Below are 26,407 nucleotides of genomic sequence, written 5' to 3' on the forward strand. Positions count from 1 at the left end.
CTGCAGGGAAGGGGGGCAGAGCTATGAGGGGGGGGGGGGCAGACCCTGCAGGGAAGGGGGGCAGAGCTATGAGGGGGGGGGGGCAGACCCTGCAGGGAAGGGGGGCAGAGCTATGAGGGGGGAGGGGGCAGACCCTGCAGGGAAGGGGGGCAGAGCTATGAGGAGGGAGGGGCAGACCCTGCAAGGAAGGGGGGCAGAGCTGTGAGGGGGGGGGCAGACCCTGCAGGGGGGGGGGGCAGAGCTGTGAGGGGGGGGCAGACCCTGCAGGGAAGGGGGGCAGAGCTATGAGGGGGGGGGGGGGGCAGACCCTGCAGGGAAGGGGGGCAGAGCTATGAGGAGGGAGGGGCAGACCCTGCAGGGAAGGGGGGCAGAGCTGTGAGGGGGGAGGGGGCAGACCCTGCAGGGAAGGGGGGCAGAGCTATGAGGAGGGAGGGGCAGACCCTGCAAGGAAGGGGGGCAGAGCTGTGAGGGGGGGGCAGACCCTGCAGGGGGGGGGGGGGGCAGAGCTGTGAGGGGGGAGGGGCAGACCCTGCAGGGAAGGGGGGCAGAGCTATGAGGGGGGGGGGGGGCAGACCCTGCAGGGAAGGGGGGCAGAGCTATGAGGGGGGGGGGGGCAGACCCTGCAGGGAAGGGGGGCAGAGCTATGAGGGGGGGGGGGCAGACCCTGCAGGGAAGGGGGGCAGAGCTATGAGGGGGGGGGGGGGCAGACCCTGCAGGGAAGGGGGGGCAGAGCTGTGAGGGGGGGGGGCAGACCCTGCAGGGAAGGGGGGCAGAGCTATGAGGGGGGGGGGGGGGGCAGACCCTGCAGGGGGGGGGGCAGAGCTATGAGGGGGGGGGCAGACCCTGCAGGGAAGGGGGGCAGAGCTATGAGGAGGGAGGGGCAGACCCTGCAAGGAAGGGGGGCAGAGCTGTGAGGGGGGGCAGAGCTGTGAGGGGGGAGGGGCAGACCCTGCAGGGAAGGGGGGCAGAGCTGTGAGGGGGGGGGGGGCAGACCCTGCAGGGAAGGGGGGCAGAGCTATGAGGGTAGGGGGGGGCAGACCCTGCAGGGAAGGGGGGCAGAGCTATGAGGAGGGAGGGGCAGACCCTGCAAGGAAGGGGGGCAGAGCTGTGAGGGGGGGGGCAGACCCTGCAGGGGGGGGGGGCAGAGCTGTGAGGGGGGGGGCAGACCCTGCAGGGAAGGGGGGCAGAGCTATGAGGGGGGGGGGGCAGACCCTGCAGGGAAGGGGGGCAGAGCTATGAGGGGGGGGGGCAGACCCTGCAGGGAAGGGGGGCAGAGCTATGAGGGGGGAGGGGGCAGACCCTGCAGGGAAGGGGGGCAGAGCTATGAGGAGGGAGGGGCAGACCCTGCAAGGAAGGGGGGCAGAGCTGTGAGGGGGGGGCAGACCCTGCAGGGGGGGGGCAGAGCTGTGAGGGGGGGGCAGACCCTGCAGGGAAGGGGGGCAGGAGCTATGGGGGGGGGGCAGACCCTGCAGGGAAGGGGGGCAGAGCTATGAGGAGGGAGGGGCAGACCCTGCAGGGAAGGGGGCAGAGCTGTGAGGGGGGAGGGGGCAGACCCTGCAGGGAAGGGGGGCAGAGCTATGAGGAGGGAGGGGCAGACCCTGCAAGGAAGGGGGGCAGAGCTGTGAGGGGGGGCAGACCCTGCAGGGGGGGGGGGCAGAGCTATGGGGGGGGAGGGGCAGACCCTGCAGGGAAGGGGGCAGAGCTATGAGGGGGGGGGGCAGACCCTGCAGGGAAGGGGGGCAGAGCTATGAGGGGGGGGGGCAGACCCTGCAGGGAAGGGGGCAGAGCTATGAGGAGGAGGGGCAGACCCTGCAGGGAAGGGGGGCAGAGCTGTGAGGGGGGAGGGGGCAGACCCTGCAGGGAAGGGGGGGCAGAGCTATGAGGAGGGAGGGCAGACCCTGCAAGGAAGGGGGGCAGAGCTGTGAGGGGGGGGGCAGACCCTGCAGGGGGGGGGGGCAGAGCTGTGAGGGGGGGAGGGGCAGACCCTGCAGGGAAGGGGGGGCAGAGCTATGAGGGGGGGGGGGCAGACCCTGCAGGGAAGGGGGGCAGAGCTATGAGGAGGGAGGGGCAGACCCTGCAGGGAAGGGGGCAGAGCTATGAGGAGGGAGGGGCAGACCCTGCAAGGAAGGGGGGCAGAGCTGTGAGGGGGGGGGGCAGACCCTGCAGGGGGGGGGGCAGAGCTGTGAGGGGGGGCAGACCCTGCAGGGGGGGGGGCAGAGCTGTGAGGGGGGAGGGGCAGACCCTGCAGGTGAAGGGGGGCAGAGCTATGAGGGGGGGGGGGGGGGCAGACCCTGCAGGGAAGGGGGGCAGAGCTATGAGGGGGGCAGACCCTGCAGGGAAGGGGGGCAGAGCTATGAGGGGGGGGGGGCAGACCCTGCAGGGAAGGGGGGCAGAGCTATGAGGGGGGGGGGGCAGACCCTGCAGGGAAGGGGGGCAGAGCTATGAGGGGGGGGGGGGGCAGACCCTGCAGGGAAGGGGGGCAGAGCTATGAGGGGGGGGGGGCAGACCCTGCAGGGAAGGGGGGCAGAGCTATGAGGGGGGGGGCAGACCCTGCAGGGAAGGGGGGCAGAGCTGTGAGGGGGGGGGCAGACCCTGCAGGAAGGGGGGCAGAGCTATGAGGAGGGAGGGGCAGACCCTGCAGGGAAGGGGGGCAGAGCTATGAGGAGGGAGGGGCAGACCCTGCAGGGAAGGGGGCAGAGCTATGAGGGGGGGGGGGGGCAGACCCTGCAGGGAAGGGGGGCAGAGCTGTGAGGGGGGGGGGGCAGACCCTGCAGGGAAGGGGGGCAGAGCTATGAGGGGGGGGGGGGCAGACCCTGCAGGGAAGGGGGGCAGAGCTATGAGGGGGGGGGCAGACCCTGCAGGGAAGGGGGGCAGAGCTATGAGGGGGGGGGGGCAGACCCTGCAGGGAAGGGGGCCAGAGCTATGAGGGGGGAGGGGCAGACCCTGCAGGGAGGGGGGCAGAGCTATGAGGGGGGGGGGGCAGACCCTGCAGGGAAGGGGGGCAGAGCTGTGAGGGGGGGGGGCAGACCCTGCAGGGAAGGGGGGCAGAGCTGTGAGGGGGGGGGCAGACCCTGCAGGGAAGGGGGGCAGAGCTATGAGGAGGGAGGGGCAGACCCTGCAGGGAAGGGGGGCAGAGCTATGAGGGGGGGGGGGGGCAGACCCTGCAGGGAAGGGGGGCAGAGCTATGAGGGGGGGGGCAGACCCTGCAGGAAGGGGGGCAGAGCTGTGAGGGGGGGGCAGACCCTGCAGGGAAGGGGGGCAGAGCTGTGAGGGGGGGGGGCAGACCCTGCAGGGAAGGGGGCAGAGCTATGAGGAGGGAGGGGCAGACCCTGCAGGGAAGGGGGGCAGAGCTAAGGGGGGGGGGGGCAGACCCTGCAGGGAAGGGGGGCAGAGCTATGAGGGGGGGGGCAGACCCTGCAGGGAAGGGGGGCAGAGCTATGGGGGGGGGGGCAGACCCTGCAGGGAAGGGGGGCAGAGCTATGAGGGGGGGGGGCAGACCCTGCAGGGAAGGGGGGCAGAGCTGTGAGGGGGGGGGCAGACCCTGCAGGGAAGGGGGGCAGAGCTGTGAGGGGGGGGCAGACCCTGCAGGGAAGGGGGCAGAGCTATGAGGGGGGGGGGGGGGGCAGACCCTGCAGGGAAGGGGGGCAGAGCTATGAGGAGGGAGGGGCAGACCCTGCAGGGAAGGGGGGCAGAGCTATGAGGGGGGGGGGGGGCAGACCCTGCAGGGAAGGGGGGCAGAGCTATGAGGGGGGGGTCAGACCCTGCAGGGAAGGGGGGCAGAGCTGTGAGGGGGGGGGCAGACCCTGCAGGGAAGGGGGGGCAGAGCTGTGAGGGGGGGGGCAGACCCTGCAGGGGGGGGGGCAGAGCTGTGAGGGGGGAGGGGCAGACCCTGCAGGGAAGGGGGGCAGAGCTATGAGGGGGGGGGGGCAGACCCTGCAGGGAAGGGGGGCAGAGCTATGAGGGGGGGGGGGGGGCAGACCCTGCAGGGAAGGGGGGCAGAGCTATGAGGAGGGAGGGGCAGACCCTGCAGGGAAGGGGGGCAGAGCTATGAGGGGGGGGGGGCAGACCCTGCAGGGAAGGGGGGCAGAGCTATGAGGGGGGGGGGGCAGACCCTGCAGGGAAGGGGGGCAGAGCTATGGGGGGGGGGCAGACCCTGCAGGGAAGGGGGGCAGAGCTATGAGGGGGGGGGGCAGACCCTGCAGGGAAGGGGGGCAGAGCTGTGAGGGGGGGGGCAGACCCTGCAGGGAAGGGGGGCAGAGCTGTGAGGGGGGGGCAGACCCTGCAGGGAAGGGGGGCAGAGCTATGAGGGGGGGGGGGGGGCAGACCCTGCAGGGAAGGGGGGCAGAGCTATGAGGAGGGAGGGGCAGACCCTGCAGGGAAGGGGGGCAGAGCTATGAGGGGGGGGGGGCAGACCCTGCAGGGAAGGGGGGCAGAGCTATGAGGGGGGGGGTCAGACCCTGCAGGGAAGGGGGGCAGAGCTGTGAGGGGGGGGGGCAGACCCTGCAGGGAAGGGGGGCAGAGCTGTGAGGGGGGGGGCAGACCCTGCAGGGGGGGGGGCAGAGCTGTGAGGGGGGAGGGGCAGACCCTGCAGGGAAGGGGGGCAGAGCTATGAGGGGGGGGGGGCAGACCCTGCAGGGAAGGGGGGCAGAGCTATGAGGGGGGGGGGGGGCAGACCCTGCAGGGAAGGGGGGCAGAGCTGTGAGGGGGGAGGGGGCAGACCCTGCAGGGGGGGGGGCAGAGCTGTGAGGAGGGAGGGGCAGACCCTGCAGGGAAGGGGGGCAGAGCTGTGAGGGGGGGGGCAGACCCTGCAGGGAAGGGGGGCAGAGCTATGAGGAGGGAGGGGCAGACCCTGCAGGGAAGGGGGGCAGAGCTATGAGGAGGGAGGGGCAGACCCTGCAGGGAAGGGGGGCAGAGCTATGAGGGGGGGGGGCAGACCCTGCAGGGAAGGGGGGCAGAGCTGTGAGGAGGGAGGGGCAGACCCTGCAGGGAAGGGGGGCAGAGCTGTGAGGGGGGGGGCAGACCCTGCAGGGAAGGGGGGCAGAGCTGTGAGGGGAGGGGCAGACCCTGCAGGGAAGGGGGGCAGAGCTATGAGGGGGGGGGGGCAGACCCTGCAGGGAAGGGGGGCAGAGCTATGAGGGGGGGGGGGGGGCAGACCCTGCAGGGAAGGGGGGCAGAGCTGTGAGGGGGGGGGGCAGACCCTGCAGGGAAGGGGGGCAGAGCTATGAGGAGGGAGGGGCAGACCCTGCAGGGAAGGGGGGCAGAGCTATGAGGGGGGGGCGCAGACCATGGGGGGGGGGGCAGAGCTATGAGGGGGGGGGCGCAGACCATGGGGGGGGGGGGCAGAGCTATGGGGGGGGGTGCAGACCCTGCAAGGGGCACAGAGCTGTGAGGGGCCCAACTACTTTTTCACTACTTCCGATAAAGTGGACCACCCTTCAGATCAGGTGTTTTGTGGCCACACTTGTTTTATGACCCTTGTGAGATGGGCCCCCAGGCTGGGAGGGGCATCAGGGGGAGGGGTGTGAGATGGGCCCCCAGGCTGGGAGGGGCATCAGGGGGAGGGGTGTGAGATGGGCCCCCAGGCTGGGAGGGGCATCAGGGGGAGGGGTGTGAGATGTCCCCGCCCCATGCTGGGAGGGGCATCAGGGGGAGGGGTGTGAGATGGGCCCCCAGGCTGGGAGGGGCATCAGGGGGAGGGGTGTGAGATGTCCCCGCCCCATGCTGGGAGGGGCATCAGGGGGAGGGGTGTGAGATGGGCCCCCAGGCTGGGAGGGGCATCAGGGGGAGGGGTGTGAGATGGGCCCCCAGGCTGGGAGGGGCATCAGGGGGAGGCAACGGAAGGGTGTGATCATTGGGGCCCGCCATCTAAGTTTTGCTAGAGGGCCCATGATTTGTAGTTACGCCAGAGGACCTAACATGAGTAAGATGGAGCCTGGTGATAATTCCTCCGTCTCTTCTCCTCACCGACAGCTCAATCAATGCAGAAACACCCCAATAACCTCACCCCCTAAAGCTCCCTCTCTCCCATATTTACTGTGCTATCTGCGGATAAATGTGGCACATAAATGTACCGGAACCCAGCTGACTGCCCACCTGATGCCCCTCCCACCTGCAGGAATACCTCCACACCAGCTGTCATCTTTATCCATCCGCCCTCCCTCCAACCGGCTGCCTGGGTGTCCTCCAGAGACTCAGCCCACCTGATGCCCCTCCCACCTGCAGGAATACCTCCACACCAGCTGTCATCTCTATCCATCCGCCCTCCCTCCAACCGGCTGCCTGGGTGTCCTCCAGAGACTCAGCCCACCTGATGCCCCTCCCACCTGCAGGAATACCTCCACACCAGCTGTCATCTCTATTTATCCGCCCTCCCTCCAACCGGCTGCCTGGGTGTCCTCCAGAGACTCAGCCCACCTGATGCCCCTCCCACCTGCAGGAATACCTCCACACCAGCTGTCATCTCTATCCATCCGCCCTCCCTCCAACCGGCTGCCTGGGTGTCCTCCAGAGACTCAGCCCACCTGATGCCCCTCCCACCTGCAGGAATACCTCCACACCAGCTGTCATCTCTATCCATCCACCCTCCCTCCAACCGGCTGCCTGGGTGTCCTCCAGAGACTCAGCCCACCTGATGCCCCTCCCACCTGCAGGAATACCTCCACACCAGCTGTCATCTCTATTTATCCGCCCTCTCTCCAACCGGCTGCCTGGGTGTCCTCCAGAGACTCAGCACTCACCCCCCTCATCTAGAATGTCTCCTGGCCCTGCCACTTACATCTCTTTATCATCACCCTACAGTCCACCCTACTGACACCACCAAACTCTTGGCCCATTCTCTGATCATCTCCTGCCTGGACTACTGCAATGCCATCCTTTCTGGACTTCCTGAGACCAGACTCCACCCCTGACACCAGACTCCACCCCTGACACCAGACTCCACCCCTGACACCAGACTCCGAGACACCTGCACACTCTTGGCCCATTCTCTGATCATCTCCTGCCTGGACTACTACAATGCCCTCCTTTCTGGACTTCCTGAGACCAGACTCCACCCCTGAGACTCAGAATCCACCCCTAAGACTCAGACTCCTGAGACACCTGCACACTCCTGGCCCATTCTCTGATCATCTCCTGCCTGGATTACTGCAATGCCATCCTTTCTGGACTTCCCGAGACCAGACTCCACCCCTGACACCAGACTCCACCCCTGACACCAGACTCCACCCCTGACACCAGACTCCGAGACACCTGCACATTCCTGGCCCATTCTCTGATCATCTCCTGACTGGAATACTGCAATCAGAGGCGGGACAAGGTCCTCCAGCACCTAAGGCTGAGACATCAAAGTGCGCCCCTCCATCCCTCCCACCCCAGCTGTCACACACTGATTGCTATTACACTAAGAGGCCCCTCCCCATCCCTCCCATCCCAGCCGTCACACACTGATTGCTATTACACTAAGAGGCCCCTCCCATCCCTCCCACCCCAGCCGTCACACACTGATTGCTATTACACTAAGAGGCCCCTCCATCCCTGCCACCCCAGCCATCACACACTGATTGCTATTATACTAAGAGGCACCTCCTCCATCCCTCCCATCCCAGCTGTCACACACTGATTGCTATTACACTAAGAGGCCCCTCCCCATCCCTCCCATCCCAGCCGTCACACACTGATTGCTATTACACTAAGAGGCCCCTCCTCATCCCTCCCACCCCAGCCGTCACACACTGATTGCTATTACACTAAGAGGCGCCACATGGCCCACAACCTCCCCAACACCTTAACATCTACTTATCTGGCTTGCAGTCACTGCCATTTATAACCTTTTCTTATTTCTTTCTGCTTCAAACACAATTCGGAATGACAGCTGAATGAATTCTGCGCCCCCTCCTACACTGCGCCCTGAGGCTGGAGCCTCTCCAGCCTATGCCTCGGCCCGACCCTGACTGCAATGCCCTCCTTTCTGTACTTCCTGAGACCAGACTCCACCCCTGACACCAGACTCCACCCCTAAGACAGACTTCTGAGACACTTGCACACTCCTGGCCCATTCTCTAATCATTTCCTGCCTGGACTACTGCAATGCCCTCCTTTCTGGACTTCCTGAGACCAGACTCCACCCCTGACACCAGACTCCACCGCTGAGACTCAGACTCCTGAGACACCTGCACACTCTTGGCCCATTCTCTGATCATCTCCTGCTTGGACTACTGCAATGGCATCCTTTCTGGACTTCCTAAGACCAGACTCCACCCCTGACACCAGACTCCACCGCTGAGACTCAGACTCCTGAGACACCTGCACACTCTTGGCCCATTCTCTGATCATCTCCTGCTTGGACTACTGCAATGGCATCCTTTCTGGACTTCCTAAGACCAGACTCCACCCCTGACACCAGACTCCACCGCTGAGACTCAGACTCCTGAGACACCTGCACACTCTTGGCCCATTCTCTGATCATCTCCTGCCTGGACTACTGCAATGCCATCCTTTCTGGACTTCCTGAGACCAGACTCCACTCCTAAGACTCAGACTCCTGAGACACCTGCACACTCTCCTGCCTGGACTTCTCTGATCTTCTCCTGCCTGGACTACTGCAATGCCCTCCTTTCTGGACTTCTTGAGACCAGACTCCACCCCTAACACCAGACTCCACCCCTTGCAATTCGCGGTGAATGCAGCTGCCAGGCACATGCACTCCTCATGTCACTCTTCATCATCTGCCCCTCTCCCCAAGTCCCATCACTGGCTCCCCTCTGAATGACATTATACTGCTCTGCCTGGATTTCCTACAAACATTCCCTCGTTTCCCTTTTTCCTTTCATGCTTGTATGTAAAACATTCTGATCCAGAAGTTGTGCTCCTCCTCTGTCCCTTGCTGTTTGGCGGAGACTCAGTTATTCTGCATCGGAATTCAGTTGCGCTGGGTCTTTATCTGCTGTAACCAGGGAGACTTTTGTGCAGAGCTCCTGTTTTTCATTCCGGTAGATTGAGGAAAAGGCCGCTTTTGTGCCACTGGAGATTTGAGGCATTTAGACGCGTGTGGCGGAGTCTTTATTCATTCAGTTCCTTTCAGTCTCACAGGCGGCACATCGGAGGGCGACATGTCATCTTATTGTTAGCAATAAAGGAATGGATTTACATGGCTTCAGTTAAGGACGAGTGAAGGGCTACGAGAGGAGACAGCGAGCCTCTGACAGCCGGATCCGGGTGTAGATCCTCCCTGAACACCGGCAGCACCCGCCATGGGCTGACCGCGAATAAATCCCTTGCATTTCCCTCAATTCACTGGGGGGAGGGGTTGGAGAAATTCCTCCCTATTGATTGGAGGATTTTAGTTTGGGCGGCAGGAAGTGAGCTCCTTCCCTTCCTGCTTTCCCTGACGGTAACATTGGTTCTGTATTGCGTGCAGCAGAGTGATGTCCCCCCTGCCCACCCTTATTAGGAGGGCGCATTGTGTTATGTTATAGGTAGCAGCTGCAAGCCATGCCGCCATGGGCTGAGGGGAAATGCACATTATATTATACGCATGCATGAAGGTTAAGATGGGAGTGTAGGGATTCATGACTTGTTGCTTTTTTTTGTCTTTCTTTACAGGTTTTCCCTTAACTGGTGGAGGCGGTTACAGCGGAATTGAGGGGCGTGGTGAAATATATTTGGTTGGGCCTTCTGACAGAGTTGTAGAGAAATCAATTAGGTTGGGACAAAAGCAGATTAGTCATAACTTAAATGTGGAAGAAAGGAGGAAGGCACTAAATCAGGAGATGATTATATGCCCGGCTGATTAGGGAGGAGCAGTGGTGGACCTACATAGGAGTTATTACGTACTGGAGGCTTATGGTCAGCTCGCCAATAGGGAAGTGTACAGAGAGTTGGATGGGAAAATTATGGCACAAACTTAATCAAAGAGATAATGGTGTGATTAAGGATTAACTTAAGAATGTCTGGAATAATCAGCAGCCCTCTACACCTCTACAGTACACTCTTCCTAAGATACACAAAAACGTGGCCTATCTACCAGGCAGGCCAATCAGGAGCCCTCTACACCTCTACAGTACACTCTTCCTAAGATACACAAAAACGTGGCCTATCCACCATGCAGGCCAATAGTGGCAGCAATTCATTTCCTTCCCTTTAGAATGTTTTTAGACTGGATACTGCAGCCTTTTGTTGTCTGCACTACTTTATTGACGTTACGGGAATGTTTTTGAAACTTCTACATAAAATGGGTGGAGTGGAGGGTGACTGGTTGTTGATCACTCTGGATGCTGAGAGCCGCCATCCTGTATGATACGGGTGCAGGGGCTGTTGATTATTTCCTTTTCACATATTCTGACACTGAACAAATCTTTTTTAAATTAATCTCTTGAATTTAATCTCGAGAGATAACTACTTATTTTTTGACAATGGATTCTTTCTCCAGAGCAGAGGAACGGCGATGGGGTCCACTGTGGCCCCGGCTTATGCTAATTTATTCATGGTATTATATGAAGAAAAGTTTGTTCACCCATTTTCCATAGATATGCCACGTGTTGGTGGCGTTTCTCTGATGACGTCTTTTGTGCTGGATGGGAAGGTTCCCGGCTGCAAACTGCATAATAGGTTATGGTTTGCCCGCAATTTAATTTACACTATTGAGGAATATACCATATAGGTGTTAATGCAGTGTATGACCTATTAACCAATCGTTCTTGAGGGGATGGTCTGGGAGGAGGAGTTTGCATACTCAATTACCAGTTTCCCATCAGGTCCATGCATTTACATGTATTCACTGATTGGCTGTGGATTTGTATGTATATATATATATATATATATATATATATATATATATATATATATATATATATATATTAGACTAAGTGCCTCAACCTTCAAACAAGAAGAAGAAGTACTTTGCATGAGAAAATTTATGCGTGCTCAAACACCAAGTTTAAGGCCTCTTTTCCACGGACTGTTGAGCTGTGTGCTCAGCAAGCAGTTACCAGGCAGCAGTGAGCAGATACCAGGCAGCAACAAGCAGATACCAGGCAGCAACAAGCAGATACCAGGCAGCAACAAGCAGTTACCAGGCAGCAACAAGCAGTTACCAGGCAGCAGCAAGCAGTTACCAGGCAGCAGTGAGCAGATACCAGGCAGCAACAAGCAGTTACCAGGCAGCAGCAAGCAGTTACTAGGCAGCAGTGAGCAGATACCAGGCAGCAACAAGCAGTTACCAGGCAGCAGCAAGCAGTTACCAGGCAGCAGTGAGCAGATACCAGGCAGCAACAAGCAGTTACCAGGCAGCAGCAAGCAGTTACCAGGCAGCAGTGAGCAGATACCAGGCAGCAACAAGCAGATACCAGGCAGCAACAAGCAGATACCAGGCAGCAACAAGCAGTTACCAGGCAGCAACAAGCAGTTACCAGGCAGCAGCAAGCAGTTACCAGGCAGCAGTGAGCAGATACCAGGCAGCAACAAGCAGTTACCAGGCAGCAGCAAGCAGTTACTAGGCAGCAGTGAGCAGATACCAGGCAGCAACAAGCAGTTACCAGGCAGCAGCAAGCAGTTACCAGGCAGCAGTGAGCAGATACCAGGCAGCAACAAGCAGTTACCAGGCAGCAGCAAGCAGTTACCAGGCAGCAGTGAGCAGATACCAGGCAGCAACAAGCAGTTACCAGGCAGCAGCAAGCAATTACCAGGCAGCAGCAAGCAGTTACCAGGCAGCAGTGAGCAGATTCCAGGCAGCAACAAGCAGTTACCAGGCAGCAACAAGCAGTTACCAGGCAGCAACAAGCAGTTACCAGGCAGCAGCAAGCAGTTACCAGGCAGCAGCAAGCAGTTACCAGGCAGCAGCAAGCAGTTACCAGGCAGCAGCAAGCAGTTACCAGGCAGCAGCAAGCAGTTACCAGGCAGCAGCAAGCAGTTACCAGGCAGCAGCAAGCAGTTACCAGGCAGCAGCAAGCAGTTACCAGGCAGCAGTGAGCAGTTACCAGGCAGCAGTGAGCAGTTGTGAGAGTTTGAGAGCCATTTCACTGCCTATTCACAGTCAATGGAAAAGAGGCCTTACCCTAGCAAGTCTGACTTTGCAAATCTGGCCTTATTAGCTATTCATGAGGCAATGCTCATGCAAATGCATGCACAAACCAATACCACAAAGCAGTCACCCTGCTACATGCTACATTAGCACTATCCGGCTTAGTGCACACCAGAGCGGTTCGGCAGCGTTTTGCGATCCACTTGCGGGTGCGGATCCGCTAGGGTAATGTATTTCAATGGGCTGGTGCACACCAGAGCGGGAGGCGTTTTGCTGAAATGCATACTCCCGAGGTGAGGCATTTTTTGGATTGCGGAGGCGTTTCTGCCTCCAATGTAAAGTATAGGAAAAACGCAAACGGCTCTGAAAAACGGCAGTTCAGAGCGGTTTTGCAGGCGTTTTTGTTACAGAAGCTGTTCAGTAACAGCTTTACTGTAACAATATATGAAATCTACTACACCAAAAACGCTTTACAAAACCGCAAAATGCTAGGTGAAATGCTACAGAAAAATAAGAAAAAGCGTTTCAAAATCTGCTAGCATTTTGCGGATCTGCTAGCAGTTTTTGGTGTGCTCCAGGCCTCCAGGAGCGCCACGGGGAGGATTCCCAATGCCCCCTTTTTATACAACTGGGGGGACCGCAGGGTCCCAGGCTCTCTCACTGCCTGGAAACCACAGCGGCACCCCGGAGGGGGAGGCTGGGTGGCGTGGACGACCCCCCCCCCAAGTGTGGCCAGCGCCGGGGAGAGCCGTCTGCACCCACCTCCCAATATTAAAAACAGGCACTTACCTTAACGTCCATTGCGTTCTGCTACATGCGTATTAATTTGGGGGCACCACATGAGAAAGGAGAGAAACATGGGTCACTCCGAGCTTTAGAGCTCAGGGCTGGCTCACATACAGCACTCCAGAGGGGGGGGGGGGGGGGAGGACAGGCGCACTCACTCCAGGGTTCACACCACCGGAGCAAGCCATCCACCACCTGCCTCCAAAGGATACAAACTGCACAAAATGCTTTCCATCAGAAAATTAATGCACATGTAGCAGAACCCAATGGACGTTAAGGTAAGTGGCTGTTTTTAATATTAGGAGGTGGGCGCGGATGGCTCTCCCCAGCGCTGGCCACGCTTGGGAGGTGGGCGGCTGCGCCATCCAGCCTCCCACTCCGGGGTGCCGCTGTGGTTCCCAGGCAGCGAGAGAGCACTTTGCGGTATTGGTTTTTTGACCCTGCATAGTTTGGCATGCGAAAGCAAATGCATATTTGCATGAGCATTGCCTCATGAATAGCCAATTAGACCAGATTTGGAAAGCCAGACTTGCTAGAGTTAAACTTGGTGTTTGAGCATGGAATGCATTTTGTGCAGTTTGTATCCTTTGGAGGCAGGTGGTGGATGGCTTGCTCCAGTGGTGTGAACCCTGGAGTTAGTTGTCTGCGCCTGTCCTCCCCCCACCCCGGAGTGTTGTATGTGAGCCAGCCCTGAGCTCTAAAGCCTAGGTTCTCAACATGCGGTACGCAGGGGGTACTTCTGATGGTTCCGGGGGTACTCGGGCTTGATATACTTAACCAAGAATAACAAATTTAGAGATTTAGAAAATTATAATTCTTATTTAATCAACATCAAATTAGTATTTTAGCTAATTAAAAGCAATAATAAATGCTTGCACATTGTTTAGAACCAGTTATCATGTACTACGATTAAATATACAGTATATTTGTCAAGGGGTACTTGTGATCATGTTTACTATGCTAGGGGGTACTCGATGAGTACAGGGTTTTAAAAGGGGTACATACCAATAAAATGTTGAGAAACACTGCTCTAAAGCTCGGGGTGACCCCAGATTTACTCCTTTCTCATGTGGTGCCCCCAAGTTAATGCGCATGTAGCAGAACGCAATGGACGTTAAGGTAAGTGCCTGTTTTTAATATTAGGAGGTGGGTGCGGATGGCTCTCCCCGGCGCTGACCACACTTGGGGGGGGGGGGTGCAGCTGCGCCACCCAGCCTCCCCCTCCGAGGTGCCGCAGTGGTTCCCAGGCAGTGAGAGAGTCTGGGACCCTGCGGTCCCCCCAGTTGTATGGGGGCATTCGGAATCCTCCCCGTGGCGCTCCTGGATAGTGCTAATGTAGCATGAACTAATGCCCGCAGGGCGATCGCTTTGCGGTATTGGTTTTTGGACCCTGCATAGTTTGGCATGCGAAAGCAAATGCATATTTGCATGAGCATTGCCTCATGAATAGCCAATTAGGCCGGATTTGCAAAGCCAGACTTGCTAGGGTTAAACTTGGTGTTTGAGCACGCATACATTTTCTCATGGAAAGCCTACTTCTTCTTGCTTCAAGGTTGAGGCACGTACTCTATTAGATAGATAGATGCGGCGTATGCTACGACGCGGGTTGGCTAGTATATATATATATACACGTATGTGTGTGTGTTTTTATATATGTGTGTTTTAGCATACAGCTCAGAACTCGGCAGCTTGAAGGAGCTTAACCCCAGAGACAATAGGGGAGTCCAGAGAATAGGGGGTTGCAGGCTGGGGGGGGGGGGGAGGTGGGTGGAGCTACAGAATGTACATGGTGAACTTGCATGAAAGATGAATAGCAATCTCTCGCACGACGCTAGTCACCTGGCTTGGAATAGGGGGCGTCCCGTTTCATCTTCTCGTAGCACTTGAATTGGGAGTTGAGTATCCTCTGCCTGGCCACGGCTTGCTCTTGCGTCACTGGCATCAGCGTGGGGTCGGCGTAATTCACCGTAGAACCGCCTCCCGGCGCCGACCGCTGCACAGAAACAGGGCTGGTTAGTCAGAGAACACCATTCTCCTGAAACACAACAACAATAATAATAATAATAACAATAATAATAATAACAATAGTGGCATCTAATGGATGAACGTCGCAGACATGATAATTGCAGAATATTACCGGAGACACGCCCCCTCGCCCCACCCCCGCCCTCGCCAATCTCATGCTAATCTTTCCATCCGCCACTCTCCCACCTTTGAAATCTTTAAACGCTCCCTCAAAACCCACCTTTTCCGACAAGCATATTCTCTAGCTTAGGCCATACATCCACTAAATAACCTAATTACGCACTGCCTGTACATATACTGTATACTTCCCCCACCTCTTGTTTCCACCCCATTCCTTTAGATTGTAAGCTCGCAAGGGCAGGGCTCTCATCCTTTTGTGTCATGGACTGTTATTAATGTAATTGCTTGCACTCTGTTAGACATTTATACATTTCAGTCATCATGTTAAATCTAATTGTAATCAGCAGTGCTGTATCTTGTATCAGTGTTCATATTTCATGTATATCATTGTCTGTATCATTATGTATCCCTTGTTTGTTTTCTTACAATGTACAGCGCCACAGAATATGTTGGCGCTTTATAAATAAATAATAATAATAATCCTCCATTTACAGCCAGACACAAGTTCCCAAAAGTTCAAATTGCACTTCTGCGCCAGCACATAAACTGCCCAGAAACCCCCATCTTCCTGCAGGAGTAATTAGCAGCACAGAGCAGGAGCTCTTGTTACCTGTAACACCTGCACTAATCCAGTGACTGGCAGCACCCCACACTCTGCCAGGAAGTGAGATCACTGAGATCTGAAAGGTGAGAGGTGAGCTGCCACCAGGGAAATCCCACAAAACATTTTACAAGTTGAGTGTCTGTTACATAATTAAAGAATTTGGTGTGGTGTCAGGACAAGGTTGCCACAGTCATTAAATATCATCACAAAGACTAGGGGCTTGATTCAGGCCTGGAACCCACTGAAATCAGCAAACGTGAAATGCTACCGCTAACGTTTTGTCTGAGCGGTTTGCAAGCGGATTCATGCGTGTTTTCGGTCGCGTTTTGCAACATTGTATTTTTTTGCTCAGCAGTTGCGTAGCGTTTTGGGTTTCGCGTTTTTATCCTGATTGGTCCTGTGAATTATTTTTCATTTTGTTACAGTGTGCTGAACCGCAAAACGCTAGCAAAGCCGCTCAGTTTAGTTTTTGCTGAGTGTTTCCGCTAGCGTTTCAATACTTTACATTGAAGCGCTAACGCTCCCAAAATGCTGCACGTCCTGCGTTTGCGTTTCTGGGAAACGCAAACGCTCCTGTGGAAGTTGCCCCATCCATTAACATTAGCCTAGCGTTTTGGCAAAGTGCTAGCGTATCGCAGTGCTGCCAAAACGCTGCCAAAAGCGCTCCTGTGGGTTCCAGCCCTCACAAAGCGGTGCTAACTGTTAGCACGCCTGTGAAAAGCCCCTTATCACGCCAAAAGATGCTTAGGGCGTGCTAATTAGCGCTCGAGCGCAAAGTCCCGTGCGCAAAGCTTTGTCGGGTGTGCACGAAACGTCGCATCGCTATGCGATGAAAACGGCGCTCCCGACGCGCCTATAAGGGCGCATTGAGTGCGACCTTATTTCGCGCGCACTGGACTTTGTGCGCGGGACTTTGTGCGCGGCCTAATTCACCTTTCTGCGTGCTCACTACTTAGCACCCTAGTTAGCACGCCCAAAGCCTTTAGGCGTGCTAACTAGGTTAGCACCGAATAGTGAATCAGGTCCAAAATAGCATAGCTCTAAAGACGTAAGCACTGTACACACACTAGATGGGTTTGCCAATAATCCTGCATGCGTACAGCAGTCCCCATTCACTTTCTCGGAGGATAGTGAAGCATCTGGAGGAAAGTGATGGTTCAGTCCAGCACCCCGATCCAAGCTGTAGATGGGAGGAGTCTTGTCCCGGATAGGAGGGCGTGTAGCCCCGCCATTATATGACACAAAGCCCAGCTCCCTGACAAACACAGATAGTAAGAGGGACTCAGAAATCTGGGCAAGTAGACGAGAAAGGGCATAAAAAAAACTGTCCAGCAATTCACAAAGTGGTTTTAGGAAAAACAAGCATTACATATGGTAATACCATATATATATAATTATTATATAGCGCCAACATCTTCCACAGCACTGTACAGAGAATATAGTCTTGTCACTAACTGTCCCTCAGAGGGGCTCACACTCTAATCCCTACCATAGTGCTATATCTGTGTATGTATTGTGTAGTGCATGTATCATAGTCTAGGGCCAATTTAGGGGGAAGCCAATTAACTTACCTGTATGTTTTTGGAATGTGGGAGGAAACCGGAGTGCCTGGAAGAAACTCACACAGACACGGGGAGAACATACAAACTCCTTGCAGATAGTGACCTGGCTGGGATTTGAACCGGGGAGCCAGCGCTGCAAGGTGAGAGCGCTAACCACTACGCCACCGTGCTGCCCACTATATACATACATACATACATACATTATTTTTATTATCTTTGTATACTGTTCAGAAAAATAAAGGGAACACGAAAATGAGACATGCTAGATCTGAATGAATGAAATATTCTTTTTAAATACACAGGCGCCCGACTCTGGGGAACTCTCCACCCAGGCACGATACACGACCTGATGAAGCGGTTTGAACCGCGTTGTCATTTTAAAGTGCCCTATTAAAGTATTTGTTCTTACCTATTTGGGAGTGACTACTTATTAAGGTAGGATCACTCCATATTTTCATACTAACAATTTGTTTAAACTGCCGTTTTCACCACTGGAGTGTATATCGACAGCAACCTTTACTTACCAACTGGTCTATCGTTTTATTTTTAAAATCTATTTATTGTTTCAAAAGCCACGTCATAAGTACCCTCTAGGGCGCCTCCGATCCTCCCACGTTATTAAATACTTTGTTCTTTACATAGTTGATTGTGCTGACAACAGAATCACAGAAAAATTATCAATAAAAATCACATTTATCAACCCATGGAGGTCTGGATTCACACTCATTCACACTCAAATTAAAGTGGAAAAAAACAAAACAAAACTACAGGCTGATCCAGCTTTAATGTAATGTCCTTAAAACAAGACACAAAGGCCTCAATTGACTAAGATCATGCTAGAGATAATAAGGCAAGAGAAAACTTACCTCCACACGTGAGAGAGTTATCTTACCTCTTCATTCCTTAACCACTTAAGGACCGCCTAACGCCGATAGGCGGCGGCGGGTTTAAGTGGTTATTACATGGAAATGGCCGCTCGTTCGAGCAGCCTTTCCATGTAAGTTCACGGAGGGTGTCTCCGTGAACAGTGTGCGAGCCGCCGATCGCGGCTCGCACGCCTAATGTAAACACGCAGGGAAGAAATCCCCGCTGTTTACATCACACGGCGCTGCTGCGCAGCAGCGCCGTAAGGCAGATCGGCGATCCCCGGCCTCTGATTGGCCGGGGATTGCCGGCATATGATAGGCTGAAGCCTATCCTTCAATGCGCAGGTCGGATATCCGTCCTGCGCAGCTTTGATCATGGAGGGGAGGGAGGTAAGAGGAGGAAGCGCCGAGAACGCTGCGGAGGGGGGCTTTGAGAAGCCCCCCCCCCCCGCTAATCCCAACTAGCCGGCGGCGATCAGACCCTCCCGGCAGGACATCCCCCTAGTGGGGAAAAAAGGGGGGGGGGGAAGTCTGGTCGCCCCAGCTGCCACACGATCTGTGCTGTGGGCTGAATAGCCCACGCAGCACAGATCTTCCCAAACACCCCTGGTCCTTAAGTGGTTAAGTTACCTCTTCTGTAGTTAATTTACCTGCTCTGTAGTTAATTTACCTCCTCTGTGGTTATTTTCACACAGCAGCTAATTAACAGCTTGTCTTTAACTCTGGAGTTATTTTAAGGATTGGAGAGTTAATTTAAAGACAGAAGAGTTAACTTTAGGCTTGCCTGAGGTAGAATGTTTCCTGAATACTACATTCCTTATCACCATGGTAACAACTCTAGAAGAGTTATTAAAGACAGGAGATTCGTTTAGTGAATTGAGGCCTATGGCCTCAATTCACTAAGATCATGCTGGAGATAATAAGGCAAGAGAAAACTTACCTCCACATAAGAGAGAGTTATCTTACCTCTTCATTCCTTAAGTTACCTCCTCTGTAGTTAAGTTACCTCCTCTGTAGTTATTTTACCTCCTCTGTAGTTAATTTACCTCCTCTGTAGTTATTTTCACATGCAGTTAATAAACAGCCTGTCTTTAACTCTGGAGTTATTTTAAGGATTGAAGAGTTAACTTAAAGACAGAAGAGTTAACTTTAGGTTTGCCTGAGGTAAAATGTTTCCTGAATACTACATGCCTTATTACCATGGTAACAACTCTAGAAGAGTTATTAAAGACAGGAGATAAGCTTAGTGAATTGAGGCAAATGAGGCTCAGTAGTGGGTGTGGCCTCCATGTGCCTGTATGACCTCCTTATGACACCTGGGCATGCTCCTGGTGAGGTGGAGGATTGTCTCCTGAGGGATCTCCTCCCAGACCTGGACTAATGCATTCACCAACTCCTGGACAGTCTGTGGTGCAGAATGGAGCGAGACAGGATGTCCTATATGTGCTTAATTGGATTCAGGTCTGGGGAAGGGGCGGGGCCAGTCCATAGCATCAATGCCTTCGTCTTGCAGAAACTGCTGACACACTCCAGACACATGAGGTCTAGCATTGTCTCGCATTAGAAGGAACCCAGGGCCAACCACACCAGCATATGGTCTCACTAGGGCAGTGGTGTAGCTAAGGAGCTCTGGGCCCCAGTGCAAGTTTTACATTGGGCCCCCCCCAAGCACCCTATGTAAAACAATTGATAATGTGCACCAAAACCTGCCGAGGACAACCACAGTATCAAAGATGCAAGAAGGGGATGGGACAGTTTGTTAATAATCACTACTATTCAAAGCATCTATAGATGTAATTATTATCAGTAAAGGACAAACAAAGAACTAATACTGTGGTTGAGCATGGGCCCTTCTGGCCCAAGGGCCCCGATGCGGTTGCAGCCTCTGCACCCCCTATTGCTACGCCACTGCACAAGACGTCTGAGGATCTCATCTCAGTACCTAATGGCAGTCAGGCTACCTCTGGTGAGCACATGGAGGGCTGTGCAGCACCCCAAAGAAATGCCACCCCACACCATTACTGACCCACTGCCAAACGGTTATGCTGGTGGATGTTACAGGCAACAGAACATCCTCCACAGCATCTCCAGACTCTGTCACGTCTGTCACATGTGCTCAGTATAAACCTGCTATTATCTGTGAAGAGCACAGGGCGCCAGTGGCGAATTTGTCAATCTTGGTGTTCTTTGGCAAATGCCAAACGTCTTGAGTGGTATTGCGCTCATGGGCTGTAGGCACAACTCCCACCTGTGGACGTCAGGCCATCATACCACCCTCATGGAGTCTGTTTGTGGGCTGCTGGAGGTCATTGTGCAGGGCTCTGGCAGTGCTCCTCCTGTTCCTCCTTGCATGAAGGTGGAGGTAGCGGTCCTGCTGCTGGGCTGTTGCCCTCCTACGGCCTCCTCCACATTTTATGTATTATCCGGTCTCCTGGTAGCGCCTCCATGCCCTTCCTTTGGGAAGGAGGCAGGCGGCACCTTCTAACTGTTCTATGCTGTTGACCAGCCCACACACGCAACTTATGCCGGGGTTCCCATGTCTTGGGCTCCGTATGTACGTTTCTTATCCATATTTTTATGTTTGTATGTGTTTGGCTTTTAAAATAAATGGTGTACACTTAGAGTTGCCGTTTGTTTGTTTTTTAGATGTGATTACTTTGGTTTCCATATCTGCTCAGGCTGAGGGACTGCTGGACGAGTGGATCCTTGGAGGACTGCTGCTGGCTTCTTCTGCTATAAAACCCAAGATATACAACCTAATAATGTGGGTTGTTTGCAGCTGGTAAGCCTCTGTCATTGTTTGGGTGATGGTGGCCACAGGAGCATATAAAGTTGAACATCACCATGGTGAAGTTTTAAAGAGTGTAAGCCTACATGGAATAACAGGCAGTAAATTCTCAATCCAAAGCCGAGTGAAATAGGGGTGACCATTGTCACCGGATCTCTGTATCTGTGTATGGGGACACTAATCCACAAAATACAAGGGGAGGGTGGAGTTAGAGGGATGAAATCATCAGTATATGTGGATGACGTGTGACTGACTGTATCAGATCCGAGAGACACAGAAGTATCAACCAAAAGAAGAATCAGCGAATCGATTATTAGTATAGCAAAAAGGCTGCACCCGATATTGGAAGCTATTTGATTACAGGTGATGCAATGAGTTACATATTTTTACATAGGATGGAAGATACTTAATCAGATTACATAGTGCTGAGAGACACATGGTAAAGAGGCTTTACAGCCTAAAGGTTTCAGGGATAGGACAGTAGGTGAAAAGGAGCCGTGTATGAGATGGTAGAAATGGTGGTCATTGGGCAAACTGTTCTAGGTAGGAGAGTATGCTTGCCTGAAGAGGTGAGTTTTCAGGTTGCACCTAAAAAGGGTAAGTGTGGGTGAGTGGCAGATGTGTGTTGAGGGAGGGAGTTCTAGCGGAGGGGAGAGGATCGAGAGAATTCTTGTAGGCATAAGTGAGAAGAGATGACCATGGAGGAAGACAGGAGAATATTGTTAGTAGAGCGGAGATTGCGTGATGAGCTGACCAAGACAATAAGTGTAGATAGAGAAAAGGAGAGATTCAAGTACCGAGGGGAACCTTGGGGAACTCCAACAGTGAGAGGACCTGGAGAGGAGGTGGTGCCATAGTGAGCCACACCGAAAGTCTCTCTGTGAGGTAAGAGGCAAGCCAAGAGAGAGCAAGACCCGGAATGCCCATCAATGAAAGGATTTGGAGAAGAAGAGGATGGTCAACTGTGTTGAAGACTGAGGAGAGATCTAGGAGGATAAGAATAGAGTAGAGACCTTTAGATTTAATAGTTACCAGGTGTTACTTTGACTAGGGAAGTTGCGGTTGAGTGGCTGGGAGGTCATCTAGTTTGGAGGACATCAAACAGAATTAGCGGTGAGGTGACGGATTAAGTCAGAATAGACATGGCCCTCAAGTAGTTTTGAAGAAAAGGGGAGTAGAGCGATGAGACGCAGTTGGGCAGGAAAGAGGGTTACATGGAAGGACTTTTGAGTATAGGCGTTTTGAGGGCTTGCTTTAGTGTGGAAGGAAAGATGTCTTTGGTGAGAGAAAAATTGAAGAGGGAGGTAAAGGCAGGTGAGATGGTAGAGGATAGGTGAGGAATGAGGTGAGAGGGCATAGGATCGAGGAGGCAAGTAGTGGGACTTGATTTAGGGATGAGAGAGGAGACAGTGAATTCAGATACTGGTGAGAAGATGGTTAGTTGGGCAGGGAGTGGAAGGTGGAGGTGGGGGACGGAGGAGGTAAACTTTGACATCATCTTCTCATGACTCCAATAAAACATGGAAGCTATACAAATCCCATAAACACCCATTAATAACAATGAGAGCACTGCGTTTAACATATATATTGCAGGTTTATAACAGTGGTGCGCTTCTCATGCAAAATAACATACATCAACAAGTGCAAATAGATAGCGCTACACAGTCTGTGCTTCTATTAGAGAACAACTTGATGTAGTGCCTTCTTCCACCACTACCACTCAAAGTCCTTATTGGTTCTGCCACCGCTACCACTCAAAGTTCTTATTGGTTGTTCCGCCGCTTCCACTGAAAGTCCTCACTGGTTCTTCCACTGTTACCACTCAAAGTCCTTACTGGTGGACTTCTAAGGACCACCGTGTCCATACAATACTGCAGACAGTGGATTCGCTTGACTGGCAGTGAGCATGGGGAACTCACTGTTATACATTGACCCTGAAAATATTGGGGTCTGCAGCGCTATAGGGGCAATCAAATAGGCCTCCCCTCTGCCTGTATGTGTATGGTCACCCCCTCCGTCTCTCTCTTGTATTGCCGGCCGTGAGATGTCTCATCAGCTCAGCAGTCTCTGGAGAGATTCTGGTCAAACTTGTCATCTCAAAACACGACAAAGGTAATTTTTTTTTGTACTATTTCAATAACTTTTCAGAAGTAAGTTGGCTTATTCTGGCAGAGAATCTATTTCTTGTCAGCTGTCAGATCCACCTGACCCCTTTGCAAATGATTTTTCTTTCATGTATATTTAAGGCTGCTTCTTATTTTGGAGTAAAAGTGTTTATCCAAGAAAAGACGGGATCAGAAAGTTCTAAAACCCTCCATTAAATGCAGGAGGAGGAGGTTGTGGTGAACTTATCGGATTCCCATCGAGGAGCTTTATTCTGGGTCATGCACAATCTCCAGAGTTGAATTCTATTTCCTTTCTCTAAGCAATATGAATTGTCCTGCAGCACGCTCCCGCCTCGCTCACGCCTCGCTCCCCGCGCCTTTGTTAGCTGATTGTAATTGGAAAATTGTCACTTTGACTAAATCTTATCAGCCTATGATGAAGAAGCAGAGCACACCATGGATTACACTTTATGTCTCATGAAGTTGGAAGACAAAAAAACAAGATGGTGTATAAACGTAAACAGAAGTCTGCAGTCCACCCAGCAGGATAGACAACAATCCCAGCATGCATTGCTTGTTCTACCAAAGCCTAAGGGGAAGGCTGGTGGGGGCTTATTAAGAGCCAACATATTACGCAGCCCTGCACAATAGATAAAGGGGTAACATAAGGTGGCCATACACTGGTCGATTTGCCATCAGATCGACCAACTGACAGATCCCACTCTGATGGAATCTGATCAGAGAGGGATCGTATGGCTGCCTTTACTGCAAACCGATTGTGAAATGATTTCAGCATGAAACTGATCACCATCTGTGGAGCCCCCCCGGCATACATTAGCTGCTCCGGCCAGCGCGTGTCCCCCGGTCTCTGCTGTCACTTCTCCGTGCTGGGTTCCGGACCGGCTGCAGCTTCACTGAACTTCCTGTCTGGGGAAGTTTAAGCAGTAGAGGGTGCTCTACTGTTTAAACTTCCTGCCGGGACAGGAAGTTCAGTGAAGCTGGAGGAGCCGAGCACGGAGAAGGGGCCGCGGAGAGAGCGGGGATACGCGCCGGCTGGAGCAGGTAATGTATTGCCGCTAGTGTCGGTCGTCGGGCATTCGAACGCCGCTATCGACGCACTCCGACCGCCGGCGATCGAGCGAAATCTTCCGCACGGATGGAGCGATGGGAATCATCAGGTGCGATTGATTTCGGATGGAAATCGATCGTTCTGTCAGCGTTTGCGAAACAATTTCACAGCAGATTCGATCACAGTGATCGAATCTGCTGTATATCGGCGGGAAAATCGTTAGGTGTATGGGCCCCTATCATGCAGATTATGTGATAACAGTAGTTAATAGAGCCTGTTGTAGTCCACATGAGGGTGACAGTGAGATTGCATAATCCAAGCTGGAAACACTAGAGAGGAGGGCCCTGACCGAGGTAGTGGCATAGCAATAGGGGTTGCAGAGGTCTACGACCAGGGCCCTTGGACCGGAGGGGCCCCATAGGGCCCTACCTCAACTGCCGTTTAAGCTCTTTCTTGTACCTGCACTGGTAATAACCACTTCTCTAGATGCTTTGAATGGTAGTAATAATTAACAAACTGTCCCCCATTCTTGTACCTCTGACACTGTGGTTGTCCTTGGTAGAGATGACGTGAACATCAAATTTGGGATTCGCAAACAGCAAACGCGAACTTCTGCAAATGTTTGCAAACATGTGAACCCGGCGAACCGCCATAGACTTCAATGGGCAAGCGAGATTTAAAACCTACAGGGAATCTTTCTCGCCTCAAAAGTGATGGAAAAGTTGTTTCAAGGGGTCTAACACCTGGACAGGGGCATGGCGGAGGGGGAACCGTGGCAAAAGTCCCACCACAAATTACAGAGTTGACCAGGGGCGTAACTAGACATCACTGGGCCCCCCTGCAAAACTTTGGATGGGCCCCCCCCCACCCCCTTCGCTTTCTGCACAGGAAAACTGGGGACCAATGTGTTTTCCCCATGTAGATAAAAACACTTAGTCACGGAAAACGCGAAACGAATTTGCATGCGGATGCAAATTTTACCGCAAATTTCGGGTGCGTTTTTGCATATGTTAGTAAGTATGCAAATTTAACCATGTCAGTGCCTGTGTGCTTTTACATTGATTTTATGCAAAAACGCCCGCGAATTTGTGGTAAAATTCACTGGAAAATTTGCATACGAAAACGCATGCAAATTTCCTATTAAATACATTGCATGCGAATTACGCAAATTCTGATGGCGTGCAGATTTTTCCTGCACACAAAACCGCACAGGATTTCTGACAAGTGGAAACAGGCCCATTCACTTGTATTGGTTATGCGAATCTGCATTCAGGAAACACATGCAGAATCGCACAAGTGGAAACGGGGCATTAGGCTTAAGGGAAACGTCAGGCAATCTATGCTACCCCCAGATTTGCTTACCCGGGGCTTCCTCCAGCCCCTTGCAGGTGACAAGTCCCTCGTTGCAGCTCTGCTCCCAGTACATACACACACACACAGCCGTATTATTACTACATGAGAGCACATGCTATATGGAGGAACAGCAATGACATGCTGAACATAAGATATAGTATTCACTGTAACTTTGGCAAAACATTCAGAATGTCACTGATTGATACTGTTATTACAGGACCTTCTTAACCCTCCTGGCGGTCTAATTAATTTCACCAGGAGGGAGCGCAGCAGGTTTTTTTGTTTTTTTGTTTTTTTTAAATCATGTAGCGAGCCTAGGGCTCGCTACATGATAGCCGCTACTCAGCGGCATCCCCCCAGCCCCTCCGATCGCCTCCGGCGATAGGCAATCAGGAAATCCCGTTCAAAGAATGGGAGTTCCTGGAGGGCTTCCCCCGTCGCCATGGCAGGATGACGTCACCGACGTCATGGACGTCGTGACGTCTAAGGGAGTCCTGATCCACCCCTCAGCGATGCCTGGCGCTGATAGGCCAGGCAGCGCACGGGGTCTAGGGGGGGGGCCTGCGGCGCGGCGGATGGCGGCGAATCGGCGCAGGGCGGCGGCAATCGGTGTGCTGACGCAGCTAGCAAAGTGCTAGCTGCGTGCAGCAAAAAAAAAAAATTACGCAAATCGGCCCAGCAGGGCCTGAGAAAACCTCCTGCGCGGCTTACCCCAAACTACGTTCGGGGTTACTGCCAGGAAGGTTAAGGCTCATACACACGGGGCTAGAGATGTCGCGAACCTCCGATTTTCGGTTCGCGAACTTCCGCGGAAGGTTCGGTTCGCGGAAAAATTCGCGAACCGCAATAGACTTCAATGGGGAGGCGAACTTTGAAAAATAGAAAAAATTATGCTGGCCACAAAAGTGAGGGAAAAGATGTTTCAAGGGGTCTAACACCTGGAGGGGGGCATGGCGGAGTGGGATACATGCCAAAAGTCCTGGGGAAAAATCTGGATGTGACGTAAAGCAGCATTTTAAGGGCAGAAATCACATTGAATGCTAAATTGCAGGCCTAACGTGCTTTCAAACATCTTGCATGTGTATACATCAAACAGGGAGTGTAATTAGAGTT

At 53.9% G+C, this 26,407-nt stretch overlaps 1 protein-coding gene across 1 annotated transcript in view; it reads right to left on the reverse strand.

Moving 5' to 3' along the window:
* The window catches only part of CALCR (calcitonin receptor), a 653,324-nt gene that overhangs the window by 337,614 nt on the left and 289,303 nt on the right, over positions 1-26,407 (reverse strand). Inside the window, exon 3 of the mRNA XM_068238473.1 lies at positions 14,642-14,795. Coding sequence (XP_068094574.1) covers positions 14,642-14,795 — 154 coding nt within the window. The remainder of the gene's footprint in view (positions 1-14,641; positions 14,796-26,407) is intronic.

This window comes from Hyperolius riggenbachi, chromosome 5 (assembly GCF_040937935.1).
Source record: "Hyperolius riggenbachi isolate aHypRig1 chromosome 5, aHypRig1.pri, whole genome shotgun sequence".
Lineage (NCBI taxonomy): Eukaryota > Metazoa > Chordata > Amphibia > Anura > Hyperoliidae > Hyperolius > Hyperolius riggenbachi.